A 15,617-nucleotide genomic window follows, 5' to 3' on the forward strand; every position below is an offset into this window, starting at 1 on the left:
AGGCCATGTCCTACAGCATTCTGCTCCCCATCACCCAGCCCCCCCATCCCAGAGCTTCTGAAGGACCATCAGCACAGGTCACAAGGGCAGACACTACCACCAAGCAGAAGATGAACAATAAGCGCTGGCCCCACTCACACTACATGGCTGCTCCTTCACAACCAGCAACTACAAGGTGCTAATATCACCCTCGCTGAATACACTATCCTCAGAAATAAAAGGAGTCAAACTGGAACTATTTAACATGTTTGGTGTAGTTGTTTTAGACAGATCAGATTGAGAAAGTTCTACAGGAACAATGCAATGACGAATTTTATCTTATTTGATCAAATGGTGAAAAGCAAAAAAGAAAATGTTTTTATTGCAAGTTTAGAGGATATTAAAAATGAACTTTTCTTCAAAGGTGGACAGTAGGGGAAAAAGTCATGTGTACAAGTCACATGTGTGTCTTAGAGTTCTCCCAGGGTTTTGGCCTCCTCTCCATCTGCGAGGGAGTTGGAGTTTGGTTATTAGGTTTTATGTCCAGCTTTGACAGGCCTGGGACCTCCTCTCCTGCTTGGACTAGCCGGAACACTTCCTCGAATGAAAGGGCTGCATTTGTCTTCGCTGAGGTCCCACCAGTGGTACTTTCACAAATATCAGAATTTGAATCTGCAATAGTCAAGTGGTCGAACTTCTCCAACTGTTCAATGTTGTCACCCATGGAGGATGTCGAGGACAGGGCAGTAGAACTTACACGCCATTGTTTGTACCCATCCAAGTCAATGGGCTCGACAAATCTAGCAAGGATAAATACAATGAAGAATGTGAAAAACAAACAAATAGTCACAATCTTTAAGATGTATAGCCATGTTCATTTCAATACCTCATGGTTTTCAAAGAAAATGGCTTACAGAGGAGAGTACAACTGTTTTACTTTTGTCAACAGAAAAACTTAGGACCTACTATTGGGAGACTTGTAAACAAATTATCCTCTTGAAAATAAAAAGTACATTTGCTCTAATGAAATATCCCATTACAGGGTTCAAACAGACAGTGGAAAGTCAAATTCAAGGACTTTCAAGTACTTTTTCAAGCACTAATATTTATTTTAAAGGACCATCGCTTTGTAATAGTTCCTATATGCAATTGTTTAGTCACTACAAGATGTCAGTATATCGCAAAAACCTCATGAAAAAAAGTGTTATTGATCACTAGCTTACATTCTGACGACACCGCTCACGTCACGTGCGTGAGCATTACAAAATACATTTACACATACACGTTATTCAATCATTGCACCCACACTGCTCACGCGCACCAATGAGTGTCTGCCTTGCCAAGCGCTAAAATATTAGTCAGTTCTATTTGTGATGCTGAACGCGGTGCAAGTCCTGCCTCTCCATCTCCTCTTAGGATTATAGAAGCAGATACCCGTGCCATCTCCTCCTTGGTTATACCCACGTGGGTATTTTGAAAGATGAACTGAGGTCGGACGGTTGTCGTGGTAAAACTATGAAAGTTAGATGCCAATCCCCATATAAAGTCCAAAGGAAAAGTCGAAGGAGAATTGACTAGAAACGATTCGGTTGACCGTTTTATGTATGGATTCATTGTCGTAGTAGAGGACCTTGTGCATTTCGGGTAAAATAACAACTCAACATTTATAGCCCAGGACAAATTAGCTAACAACAGCAAGCTAGCTAAATAGGACAAATTAGCTAGCGTGCTAAATTGTTATCAATGTTTAATGCTTTTTGACCTGTTCCCAAATTAATATAATTGGTTCAGTTTGTTTTGATATTTCAACCTGCGTGTCGTGATCACGTTTTGTGTGGAGGGACAAAATCAATTTGCACACAATGGCGCACGTTCGGTCTGGGAATGGTGTTAGATGTTCTACTCAATAATACATTACACTACTTATTTACTACATATATGAGTGGTAAGTCAACACTGAAAATTGTTGCTTTTATATTTTTGTTTCCGAGTACATAATAGAGTCTTTATATTTCACTAACTTTTAGCTCACACAGGCTGTCCCAACACATCATGACATGAAAGGAAGTTCTGACAGTGTGAAAGGCCCTTAGTTCATTCTAAAATGTTGTATTCCTTACCCATTTGAAGAGAAACAAATTATTAATGTGTTTTATTAAGATTAAAGATTCTCTCAGGGGACACTATTTACATTTTAGGGGACCTCACATGGGTCCTGGAGCCCAAATTTGAGAAGCACTGTACTAACCTCTCTCCCTACTTGCTTCAATGCTACCTCTTGCTGTGTATCTCCTTTGCCTCCTTCATTGCAGCCTGACCACTGTCTGTCTCACCACTCACTGTTAAGAAAAGGTATTTTGTTATGAGAATTTATAGTAGTCCATCTTTACAGCCAAAGAGCCCTTGAGCTACATAGCTAGCTAGACATCTGACTGAAATATCAACGACTTGTTGTACACTCATTCTCCGAGTCAGGAAGAATGGCGATGTCTATTGACACCCCAGGAGTCGATGGATGTTGAAAAAAAATCCCACTGTCAGCGACCTCTCACCCACTTGTCACACGATAGGTCTGGCCCAAGGTAGTTCGCTGGACAGAGAGATGAGTGACGCTATAATACGCGGTTAAAATGTAATTAACTAAATAAAAAGGCGAGTAAAAGCTATTTCACAAATAAAAAAAGGTGCGTAAGCGGCGTTTATCCTCTACTACATCCCTGGACGGGTCTGGCAAAACCATTAATAAGCATAAATATTCTGCAGGTGGGCTTTTATTTACAGTTGCCGGCATTTTAGCTATCGATGTGAAATTTGGCGGCGCCGAATCAGTCAGTTTTATGCCCCACGAACAAAAATGTAAACAATTGAGTTGAGCGTACTCTTTGATAATAAACAAATAAAGCACTATGTATTCAGAATTTAGTGTTCATGTATATGATTGGTAAAATGATGTCAGCAGCACGTACCGATTGTAAAATAATAATTTAATCCCCAAAACAGTTTCCTCGCTGGAAGCCTGAAGATTTTTCAAACCACTCTGGAAATTCAAATCCACCTCGAAGTCATATGAATCGAACCGAGTGTAAGCAGACTCCATTTCACGCGTAGAATGTTATTGTCGCTCATGAAGTTGATACATGTATTGAAATGTGCAAATATACACTTTAATCTACTACACCGTACGTACGATGTTTTCTTGTCCAACTGAAAGAAAATACGTCTTCTTCTGTGGGGTTCATCGGCAGTTGGCCGTCAACGTTATGGTGCATTACCGCCACCTACTATACTGGAGTGTGGGCCAGCGACAGGGAGAAACGTGCTTGTTTAGCCAGTACATCAGTTGCCTCATTCCCCTCCACCCCACATGGGCTGGGACTCAAGTAAATCTTGTCTGTATACCACAGGAGGTTGGTGGCACCTTAATTGGGGAAGACGGGCTTGTGGTAATGGCTGGAGCGAAATCAGTGGAATGGTATCAAATACATCGTTTTAAATAGTCCTACACTCAGCAGACGGGGGATGATCTTTCTATGATGACACTCTTGTTTACTGCACTATGCAATTGGATAAGATCTGGGAAAACTGTTGTTGACATCAGGAGGGGTGAAAGTCAGAGAGGAATGTAGAGCGGGAGGGAGGAACCGTAAGTCTTCCATGACTACACAGTGACAGGACATCTGATCTCATTAACTGCTTAGTGTGATTTCCGCTTTGTTTGAGTGCATGTGACACACAATGAACAGCTGGCCATATACCCTGTCCTTCTCACCCCTTCTAAGACCCACATTTCTGTGGCTGAGGTAGGTCTCAAAGTGAGCTGTCAACTTTGCTCTTATATCCTGCTCAGGCCACTGATCAGAACCAGGGCCAGCAGGTTATGACTTTGTAACACTGGTCAGACATGCTCAACCAACACAGAGTACTAACAGACAGCCACATGGCTATGGTACATATACAGTACCTTCGGAAACTATTCAGACCCCTTGACTTTTTCCACATTTTGTTAGGTTACAGCCTTATTCTAAAATGTATTAAATCGTTTTTTCTTCCCCCTCACCAATTTACACACAATACCCCATAATGACAAAGCAAAAACAGTTTTTCAGAATATTTTTGCTATTTTATTAAAAATAAAAAACGGATATCACATTTACATGAGTATTCAGACCCTTTACTCAGTACTTTGTTGAAGCACATTTGGCAGCGATTACAGCCTCAAGTCTTTTTTGGGTATGATGCGACAAGCTTGACACCTGTATTTGGGGAGTTCCTCCCATTTTTTACTGCAGATCTTCTCAAGCTCTGTCAGGTTGGATGGGGAGCTATTTTCAGGTCTCTCCAGAGATGTTCGATTGGGTTCAAGTCAAGGTTCTGGATCGGCCACTCAATGACATTCAGAGACTTTTCCTGAAACCACTCCTGCGTTGTCTTGGCAGTGTGTTTAGGGTAGTTGTCCTGTTGGAAGGTGAACCTTCACCTGAGGTCCTGAGCGCTCTGGAGCAGGTTTTCATCAAGGATCTCTCTGTACTTTGCTCCATTCATTGTTGTCTCGATCCCGACTAGTCTCCCAGTCCCTGCCACTGAAAAACATCCCAAGAGCAGGATGCTGCCACCAATATGCTTCACCGTAGAGATGGTGTCAGGTTTCCTCCAGACATGACACTTGGCATTTAGGCCAAAGAGTTCAATCTTGTTTTTATCAGACCAGAGAATCTTGTTTCTGATGGTCTGAGAGTCTTTAGTTGCCTTTTGGCAAACTCCAAGCAGGCTGTCATGTGCCTTTTACTAAGGAGTGGCTTCCATCTGGCCGATCTCTACCAGCAAGGCCTAATTGGTAGAGTGCTGCAGAGATGGTTGTCCTTCTGGAAGGTTCTCCCATCTCCACAGAGAAACTCTGTCAGAGTGACCATCGGGTTTTTGGTCACCCCCACCTCCCACCTCCCTCCCGGGTGGCCAGCTCTAGGAAGAGTGGTTCCCAACTTCTTCCATTTAAGAATGATGGAGGCCACTGTGTTCTTGGGGACCTTCAATGCTGCAGACATTTTTTGGTACCCTTCCCCAGATCTGTGCCTTGACACAATCCTGTCTCGGAGCTGTACGGACAATTCCTTCGACCTCATGGCTTGGCTTTTGCTCTGACATGCACAGTCAGCTGTGGGACCTTATATAGACAGGTGTGTGCCTTTCCAAATCATGCCCAATCAATTAAATTTACCACAGGTGGACTCCAATCAAGTTGTAGAAACATCTCAAGGATGCTCAATGGAAACAGGATGCACCTGAGCTCAATTTCAAATCTCATATCAAAGGGTCTGAATACTTATATAAATAAGATATGTATTTCTGTTTTTTGACTTTAATATAACACATTTGTAAAAAAAAGAAAAAAAAAGAAGGGGTCTGAATACTTTTCCGAACAGCACTGTACAAGTATGGACAGAATTAATTACAGTACAGAATTGCATAGTATTGTAGTTTATTCATTCCGACAATATTCTTACAGATGTAGAAAATATTATTTAGTTCTATAAGATAATACAAAATCAATGAGTACTGATAATTGTAAGTGACTTGGTGTGTCCAAAAAGGTTGTTGCATATTGTAAAAAGGTGAAGTGCCATTGGCTGAACTGAAAGAAAAAAAAAAAGATTTTCTAGCACAGAACTCCTTCTCTTTCAAAAAGGACATGCTACAGGCAGATAATAGGCATGTATGTATCTCAAATAACTATACCCCCTATATTAATGGGTTCTAAAGTACTTCCCCCTATCCATTCATCCTGATGACTGAAAACAGAATTCCAGAACACAGGCCTTGGATTCTCCATGTCCCTTGTAATCTTTATCAGCTGTCCAGTGGTGTCAATGTGACACTGCTCCACCCCCTTACTCACAGTTGGAGTTGGGCTCTCCTGACCCACAACCGTTTACAGCGGAGGAATATCTATTATGCTGTAGCTTGGTCAGGGCCAAGGCGAGATGATCGGGCAAAGCAGAAGGACAAGGACTTGGAACTGATACAGTCATAGTTCCCATCCTGAGAGAGAGATGGATGGAGGGAGAGAGAGAGAGAGAGGGGGGAGGGAGAGACAGAGGAATAACATACATTAGCCAGTAAGTTGAATATGAGAGTGAGGCTCAGTACAGTGAGTACAGTATTTGTTAAGTTTTTGGATCCTTCTCAAAACCAAGCAAGCTAACTAGTATGTGTGGACAGACATGAGCCACTAGCCAGTAAGTTGAATATACGTGAGGTACAGTATGTGTTCAGTGTGTGGATCCTGTGTTGGGTAGGCTTACAGTACTCACCTCCAGTGTCAATTTACTCTCCAGGCTCAGGTCTCTTTTGAGAGCGTGGTTCTGACTGTGGGCCTGATTATCCTTATCCTCCTTCTGGCCGCGGCACGCTTCCTCTCTCTGCTTCATGAACCTCTGGTTCCCAATCCTGGCGACACTGTCGTTCCTGTGTACTGGTGCAGCAGGGCGGCGAGTGGGCACAACCACCAGGGTTTTATGAGTTGGACTGCATTTCCCCTTCTGCCCCCCGCCCGGTGCTGTTGCTTGTGCTGGCTTGTCTGCTCGACCACTCATTTTGCGCAAGAACTCTGTGACTAGGCCATACCGGTTGGCACCACCAGGTTTTCTGGTGGGTTTAGTGTTGTTCAAACCACTGCTCAATTCACTGTTTATTGTGCTATGGTGAATAAGCCTTGGACCAGCTCTGGGATTGATGGGGCGGGCCCAGGTTGGCCCAGCAGGACCCCGATGGGAAAGGCTCCACAAAACACCCTCCCTGCCAGGAGTGGCAGAGGAGGAGGTGGAGGAGTTGGAGGTGGTGGTGAAACCAGTTGTGGAGGAAGGGGAGATGGACGATGAAGATGAAGCAGAGGCAGAGTATCTGCGGTACATTTTTGGGGAGGTGGAGCCTGACTTGGACCTCTCGGTCCTCCCTGGGAGCCTCTCAAGGGAAGTCGAGATCTGTTGAGTGCGGGCAGAGAGGCATAAAGGGTTGCCTCTCACTGCACTTACACTGTAGGGCCCATCCGTCTGTAGACCCACACTCACCATCTGTGGGTGCATCTGAGTCTGAGTCCCTGTGGTGGCCACGTCCACTGTCCATCCCCCACTCACAATCACCCTCCCCTTCCTCCTCTCCGGCGAACTGGAGTGAACTGCCTGTCGTAAGCTAGCTGTCATCTCTTTCATGTCGTCGCTCAAGTTAGCGGAGACCCTCAGACATAAGGGAGTGAGAGAGCTTTGGGACGTACTAAGCCTGGCAGAGATTACACTAGTAGTAGAATTTATATCAGTGTTGGTAATGTGCCTCAGATGAGCTAGATGGACTCTCCGTGCAGACAGGGGACTGTAGTAGATGCGGAGGACAGTCTTCTCTGGGGCAGTGCAGCTACTGTCCAGGATCAACTGGTCCAAGTTTAGATTAGGGAAGCTAGGGGGCATGATGGGGTGGTCCCAGGTCTTAAAGGGGTCTTCTCGGTCTAGCTGGGCAGCCTCTTGGCTGAGGTAACACCAGTTCTTCTTCTTGGAACCTAATGTAGAGCGGTCTGGTTTGGTCTTATTTATTGTCTGTGGGGAAATAAGAGTATCTTCATATTATGGTGAAAAGAGCACAGAAACCCAGGGGAAGCAGCCATGTAAAGAAATAAATCTGCTCTTCCCAATTCAAAGGCTCACTGGGCCTTGCAACACCACGGGCTAGTAGCTAGCTAGTCGTCTCGTATATCTGTCTGTCTCCTATCAACAGCTGAAATATTTGCAATTGATCTTTTTGATTTAAATTGCTATTCTGTTTGCCAGAAAAATTATCTTATTTACATTAAAATGTAATCATGGTAACCACAAACCTGGTTTAAGTTATTGTTCAACATGTGGAGGAAAACCACTTCCCTGTTTTGAAACAACGGGATGTGATGAAGAGACGTAGATGGACTATAAAAAAAAGTGAGTGTTTTACTCATTGTTTTTGGACAATGACACACCGACCACGAGCGAGTGAGTCATGAGTTCAGTGCGCTTTATTTTCTATCCACACACACCCAGACTTCATTCCACCTTTCTCTCTCTCTGGCTCTTTCTTTTTCTCTTTTTCTCTTCCTTGCTCACTTTCTCCCTCTCACATATTCCCTCTCTGGGTCTGTCTGGGTGTTGTAATGCAGTGGATGCACATGTTAGTTCTGCTTTTGGCAGTAGCCTCCACAAGAGCTTAGCCTAAATACCATGGCACCGTTGATCTCATGATGTCTGTACTGTATGCAGGCAGGCCAGGGATAACCCCTGCCAGATAGAAGACATCAGCTGGGCTTACTGCTGAATCACATCCAATCACATGCTCCCAAACACAACACAACACAGGACATATAAACATGGGAGCCTGGTGGCTGGAGGAAACAGAAAATAAAATACTTCCTTACCTCAGTTATCTCACTCTGTATGCCTCTAGGATGGCCTGGCTGGTCTGGATACTCCTGTGCCTCAGTCTTACCAGTGCTGCACTCCATCTGAGTTATTAAAAGAAAGAGTGAGGTATTACATTACAGTCTGTGATGATTTCTCAGAATCAGGATATCTGTCTGATCCACTTGCCTTAGAACATAATAGTGGTGTATCCCTCATTGTAAGGGATAATGATCTTAAGTATCAACTTATGTAATTGGACAATGACTTCATAGGCTGAGCCCACAGCGGGACAGTGGCATTAGCTCACCTTGGAGACTAAGCCTTTCCAGTCTGATGCCCATGTGGCCTTCGCATCCTGTCCTGCCATGCTGTCCTCTGAGTCCTGCAGCTCTGTGCCCAAGTACTGCAGCAACCCGTGTAGTATAGACATAGTCGTAAGATCTCTGCTCTGTAAAAAAAAAATATACAAGTTTAACATACTTGAAATCTTGGCTTTCATTGTTACTTACTAAAATAAAGTGATTTATGAACATTTCAGTTACAGTATGTTTCAATTCATGTTCCCCTACATTCCCTTTCCCTCATACCTCTTTGCCCTCCAGGCCAGATCTCTTCCCCACACCGCGCTGGTGGAGGACCCAGAGCACCTTCAAAGTGAGCTTCATCATGGGGTCCCTGCAGCTGTCGAGGTGGTCTGACTGTGTTGCTCGTCTTACTCTCTCCTTCACCACTACCGTGTGCAGGCCTTCACCTGTTTCCTTCTTGGCTGAGACCTCTGTGTTGTTTTGTGTGTCCTGATCAGCCAGGGATGGGATTGCGGTGGGATCCCAATTTCCTTCAACCCTCAACTCTCCTCCTTGTGTCACCAATAACTCCACCCTCCCCATTAAGGCTAACAGCATTGCCTGCAGAAGCTCCAGAGCCTCATGAAGGTGTCCTTGCATGAGTGGGTCCAGAGCCAGAGGCTGGGCTTTACCCTGAGGGTAAGACTTTGCCCGAGAGATGTGGGGAGATAAGGGAGGGGAGCTGTGGCCATTTTTGGCCGGTGAGACAAAAAGCTGGATAGCTGAGGTCACAAGGCAGGCATGATCTCGCAAGGCAAGGAGGGCCTCATGGTCTTTCACATTCAAGGCATGGGCAACACTGCCTCTGCGTGTATAACTCTGCTGGTTGTCCAGGGGCTCCCATTCCCCACCTACAGACCCCTTTCGAGGGATCTGACTGAGGGGACTCAACCTCTCCGTCTGAGGTTGGTCTCTACTCTGTATTTCCATCACCTCCTCCTGAAAACACTCAATCACACTCCTTCTCTGCTCTTCCCTCTTCTCCTGCTCAAACTGCATACACTCCCTCCTCAAGCTCTGTTCACAATCCTCTACATCCCTCACATAAAGCGGTGGTAGATCCCCATTGTCCCTGGCCCCCTTCTGTGGCTGCTCCTCTTTCTCTTCTCCTCCTCCTCCTAATACGCTCTCCCTCATGTCGCTCATCTCTGCCCGGAGGCCATGGTTCTCCACCTCCAGCTCTACAATACGGCGGCTCAGCAGCGTCGCTTCCTCCTCCACCAGCCGCAGGTGAACCTTGACCTCTGCCTCCCTGGTGTGGGGGGACTTGGCAGTACCACCCTCAGAGGAGTGGGCAGCAGCATCTACGTCTCCATAGGCCGAGCGGTACTTTGACAGAACCTCACGCATGCACTCACTTTCCGACACCATCTTGCTCAGCTTCTTGCACATGAGAGCTGATTCCTCCTTGGCAAAGTGAAGCTGGCACTTCAGATCAGCACTGTCATCCTGAGGAGTCAAATGGCACAACAATGTGATTAAAGATGACATAAATGTACTCTAATGAAGTCACTCATATGAAAATATAATATTAGATCTTTACCTGGGGAGACAGCATCTTCTCAGTCTTGCTGTTTGGTGATCTGACATTTTTCCTCTTCAGAGAACTCTGAGAAGTAAAGTAAAACAAATGTCAAAGAATTCTGATGATTCAACAGTATCATAAACGGTATAGTTACCACCCTATGAAAACATGACAGAGGAGGAGAGGATATAGATGTCATCCTAATAAACCAACTTTCTTTCAGCTTTCCTCGCCTGTCTCCTTCCTGTCTGTCACACCTGTCTGTATCTTAGAATATTCTTAGAGATTCTTACAGGATATCAATGTTTACACACAGCATTTAATGTCCAAGAGAAACAAACCAAGAGAGTCAAAGTACATGTGTACACAAATTAATTTGTTCCATTACAAACACAGTGTTTGTCTATGTCTTATAACGTCCCAACATTAACATCCTGTATGAGTTGTGAATGTTTGCACTGCAGAGTATGAGAGGAATGTAGGTTGGTGTCACCGTGTCAGTCTCTGTCTTTCTCATGTCTCAAGCATGGATCACTGGGGTTAAAGTACTCAAAAGAATCATCTTACTGAGGTATTGCAGTGGGAATAGCCCCATCAAAACTAGGTCTGTAATAAATAGACCCCAAGGCAGTGAACAGTGGATGATTCTGGTGTAAAAGAACAACAATAAACGGCACTGTGACAACCAATATGATATTACTATCACCACCCTTAAGGTCTCAGTCTCAACGCAAGGCAGCAACCAAGACAGGCAAACTGCAGTAACGGTGGTGGTCATTAAAATGTTAATCTTCCTTTACACTGATCTTGACTAGGTTCCCTGGTAATAGTCTACCCAGATTAGGTCATCTAAGTGGATTTCCTAGTCAGGATCAAAAGGAGTACCAGCTGTCTCAGATGAGCAGACTAGGCTGAGCTGACGACAAAGCACCGAATCCTGGATTAAACTTAAACACGGGTAGCTGGACTGCACTGCACTGTCATTAAGAAATACCTGCATGGGTGACTCCATGGCCACCAGTTGATGACATGGAATTCAGTGATAGTATGGCACTAAGCCAGTACCTAAGCCACAGCCTTTTTGATGCTGTAATTCATCCTCCTGACCCAGATTTACCCATGCTTAATAGGACCAGAGGGGAGAGAGAGAGATAACTATTTACCTATTTTGGTCCCTCTTTCTCTCTCTCTGTAGTCCCTAGTGAGAAAAATGTCAACTGTGTCCCCCAAGTTCAGCCTCTACATCTAATCAAATGGCTACCCAGACTATTTGCATTGCCCCCCCCCCCTTATTTTACGCTGCTTCTACACTCTGTTATTATTATCTGCATAGTCACTTTAATAACTCTACCTACATGTACATATTACCTCAATTACCTCGACTAACCGGTGCCCCTGCACATTGACTCTGTACCGGTACCCCCTGTATATAGCCTCGCTATTGTTATTTCACTGCTGCTCTTTAATTATTTCTTACCTTTATTTTGTACCTTTCTTTTCTTCTTTAAACTGGGTTATTGGTTAAGGGCTTGTATGTAAGCATTTCAATGTAAGGTCTACCTACACATGTTGTATTCAGCGCATGTGACAAATAAAATGTTATTTGATTTACATGCAGTACCACTCTACCTCCCTCAGTGCCCACCGCCCAGCAGTCAGATACTAGCCATGCCCTGAGCCTTAGGCCCAGCAAAGTCCTAGGATCCAGTCAGGGTCATGTGTCACCTCACTTCCGAGTGACAGTAGGATGCATGAGGAGTAACTGGTTGACATGGGATAACTGAAGTGTATAGAGTACTACATGAAGGAATAGGACTCTTATACATGAAAAAATTCTGTAGTATGCTATAGTATAGATATTATAGTATTCACTGTAATGTTTTTGTGGACTTTACTGTAGTATTCACTGTAGTGAATAATGTAGTATTTACTGTACTATACTATAACATTTTACAGGTAACTATAGTATAAATACTGTAGTAAAAGAAAACTGTAGGATATACTAAAGTAATTAATGCATGTCGTTATGGACTGTAGTGTTTTTGCAGAAATAACTGTAGTATTTCCTATAGTTTTTTTGTTTATTATCTTTGACATAGAGTGCAGGTTTTCTCCTTGAGGAAACCCATTGGAGTAATACTAAAATAACACATTTTCAATAACCTGTAGGTGGGACTGGGGTCTGAATGGATAGTTCAGAGCTTCTGCTCTTTCCTATCATCTGTAGGGAACACAATATATGGTCTATACTTGGCATGTAGGTTTCTCAATTATGGGTGGCACAAATTGGTCTTTGGGGAGGGAAATGGGCAGGGTATATGCTAATTAAACTAATACAGTTGGTGGTGGTGTGTAAAAGCAGTACTTCTCTGGCTTTCTCCATCTCGCCCTGTTGAACTTGCTTTGCCACCTCCAGCTCCTGTTGCCTCTCCCGAAGCGCATCGTTCTCCCACTCTAGCCGGGAGTTCCTCTGTTGCACAGACTCCAACTCATTGTGCAGGCGGAGGGATACACTCTTTGCTACCTGTGAACAGAAGTCAACCACAACAAACTTTAAATACTATAAAACACTAACAGACAACTGTCTTTGTTGGAGGGAATTAGAGGTTGTTTTTGGTGTAATTAGATAACAATCATTTTGTGCCTTTGTCATAGAAAATTACAAGACAATTTTCCAGATATCAGCCTTCAAAACAACAACCCTGTGTTTTCTGCATTGTAATACGGTGAATGAAACATCCCTTGAGGAGCAACCTAGGGCAGGTCCAGATGATGCATGTGATTGTAAGTTGGTGTTCAGCACATTATTATATTGTGCTATTTACTCTCCAAGAGAAACTATACTGTATCTGTATTTGTACATTTTTGGGCAGTAATACAAAAAGACAGATCTCCGTGTTAGAATGTGAAGAGGGGGTGAGGGGGAAGCCAAAAGTGCCAGATTCTCTGCCATGCTACTGGTGGGCATTCTATCACCACATACAGCTGAGCAAAGAAACTGAGCATTGCAGCCTCTAACAGAGGAATCAGCCAACATGCCAGTAAACTTTCCACAGTGATCTACCCACTCACCCCTTGAGGCTGGTCGGTCGGAGTAATTGTATTTGTCATAATGTCTCTTTAATGTATTTAATTGGGCAGTTCACAGCAAGTGGCAACCACAAAAATGCCACCCCACCACAACAAAACCCAAACAAAAGCACACAAACTCACAGATACATTAAACGGACATACTTCACATTTCTTGAAGCACATCTGACAGGATGTAACAGTAACCTGAGCCATAAAACATTGTTAAATACTGTAAAGTTAAGTGTGCACTTAAAAAACTGAGTCATATGATGTGAGCAGTGCAGTTTATGTAAAACACCCTGAACTCATGAAACAGTAGAGTGGAATGTACAGCCATTCAAAGGGATTTTTTCGGGGTTTGGTACATTGACTGGAAACATAATGAATCACTCGACCCTGTTGATAACACTATGCAACAGAGCAAGAGGAGGAAGGATTACAGTACAGTCCCTACAGGACAAAGATGCCTGAAAATGAAAAGTTGCTTTGAGTGAGTACTCCACACACATAAACACGCAGACCCCTCACCTTGACGTCATGCTCCAGGGAGCGGACCAGTTCCCCTTCCACCTGGCCAGTCTGGGCCACCCTGAGGCTACGGCGCTCGGCCTTGCGGAGGCGGTACTGCAGGATGCAACACAACTTGTTGGCCTGCTCCAGCTGCAGCCGCAGCTCCTGAAGCTGACACACCTCATCCTCCAGGAACAGATCCCGCATCTCCAGCATCTCACAGCGCATCTCCTCCATCTCATCCTGGACAGGACAACCAACAATCATCATCAACAGCATCATTGTGTGTGTGTGTGTGTGTGTGTGTGTGTGTGTGTGTGTGTGTGTGTGTGTGTGTGTGTGTGTGTGTGTGTGTGTGTGTGTGTGCGTGTGCATGTACTATGTAGGGGAGGAATGGGACCTTAAATCGACTCTGGCATTTCTAACACATGGACCATTTTTTTTTGAGGGCCCAATTAATTAGCCAGATAATGATCATTTTGCCCACTGTGAGTGAAGACTTTTGATGGTCCTTGTGCATGCTGCGGCTCCTGCAGTCGCATGCTAGTAATTCAGGTTGACATGACCAATTACAGAAAGTATCTAAGCTGCTCTGCTAAGGAATGTCTGTCTGTCTAACCTTGACAACAACTGATGTCATGTGCGTGCCTGCGTTCTGGTTTCAATCCTTCAGTAATCATCTATATTCAAATCCGTCGATATTCAACGTATTTTCTTTATGATAAGAGGGACCAAGCCCCTAGAGGCAATGTGTGAAATAATAAAAAAAAACACATTTTACGCGTAATGACATGTACATTTAATGAATTATCTTACTTTCAAATACTGATTTTCCGATCTCAAATCGTCGTTTTCTCTGACAAGATCCTCGTGCGTCTCGTCCACGAGCTCCCGGGTCGGTTCTGAATTAACCATGGACGCTCCGCTGACATTCAGCGAGGGAAGGAAAGCAAGAACAGTAGAATGGTTTCCATCCCAGACAGAATGCATAACAGAATTTTCCTGTGATAGGCCTCTGAATGCGCTGCCTCCAGTGCTCATATCGCGTACACTGATTTGTGCATTCCCACTCAACCTGTCTATATTTGCCTTTCTTTCTCCGCCACTTGGTCCTGCCTCGCAGCTTGGAGACGGAGTGTCCGCAAAAAGTTGGTTTCCCTCCGATTCAGTCAGAAATCCCTCCGTCCAGTCAGAAATGTCAGAACTTCTGTCCGAGTAGGATAGCTTCCCCGACACACGACCTGAATCATTGCTCAAATCCTCCGAAGCATTGCTAGCTTCATATCGTTTTCTCGGTGTGCTTAGATTTTTTTGGCACTCCGTAACGTAACGGCCCCTTCCTGTGCGCTTCCCTTTCTCCAGTTTAATCTCTTTCCCTTTGCCCATGATGCGCCGGACAGTCCCTGTTGACCTGGATGAGACTGGGGCATGTTTTGGCGGAGGATTCGATGGGGTTCGCTTTTTCTTCATGCTGACACCCTGTTGTGCCTTGGGCTGTCTTTCTCCCCTGTGCGCCTGTCTTGGCACCGGACTGTCAACATCTCTGCTGTTCATTTCTTTTCCGTTTTTCTTAATATATAGCCTAGTGCATAAAATGAAGAATTGCCCTTAATTAATTCATACAGTCTATTATTCTTTGTTGAGTCCAACAAAATAAACGGAATGAGTTATAATAGAATTTCCACGGCTATTTTCTGTAGAAGCGAATGACAGAAGGAAGGAGAGAGCAGCGCACTTCAGTTCATCCTTCGGCCAGTCGGTCAAGTGTGTGCT

At 44.3% G+C, this 15,617-nt stretch overlaps 1 protein-coding gene across 1 annotated transcript; it reads right to left on the bottom strand.

Moving 5' to 3' along the window:
- Positions 1 to 5,719: 5,719 nt before the first annotated feature.
- Positions 5,720 to 15,610, bottom strand: LOC139417585 (microtubule cross-linking factor 2-like). The gene is made up of 9 exons (XM_071166809.1): positions 14,661 to 15,610; positions 13,863 to 14,087; positions 12,628 to 12,786; positions 10,281 to 10,346; positions 8,981 to 10,186; positions 8,701 to 8,841; positions 8,408 to 8,494; positions 6,288 to 7,562; positions 5,720 to 6,015 (listed from the first exon to the last, which is right to left on the bottom strand). The coding sequence occupies exons 1-9, from the start codon at positions 15,396 to 15,398 to the stop codon at positions 5,926 to 5,928; spliced, it is 3,987 nt and encodes a 1,328-aa protein (XP_071022910.1). The 5' UTR covers positions 15,399 to 15,610; the 3' UTR covers positions 5,720 to 5,925.
- Between the last annotated feature and the right edge of the window lie 7 nt (positions 15,611 to 15,617).

This window comes from Oncorhynchus clarkii, chromosome 9, assembly GCF_045791955.1.
Source record: "Oncorhynchus clarkii lewisi isolate Uvic-CL-2024 chromosome 9, UVic_Ocla_1.0, whole genome shotgun sequence".
In the NCBI taxonomy this organism is placed as follows: Eukaryota; Metazoa; Chordata; class Actinopteri; order Salmoniformes; family Salmonidae; genus Oncorhynchus; species Oncorhynchus clarkii.

Coding starts and splice junctions, on each gene's coding strand:
- LOC139417585 (XM_071166809.1), bottom strand. CDS start 15,398: ATGAACAGCAGAGATGTTGACAGTCCGGTGCCAAGACAGGCGCACAGG. Junction 10,187..10,280: donor AGAAGATGCTGTCTCCCCAG/GTAAAGATCTAA, acceptor TTGACTCCTCAG/GATGACAGTGCTGATCTGAA. Junction 8,842..8,980: donor CTGGCCTGGAGGGCAAAGAG/GTATGAGGGAAA, acceptor TTTTTTTTACAG/AGCAGAGATCTTACGACTAT.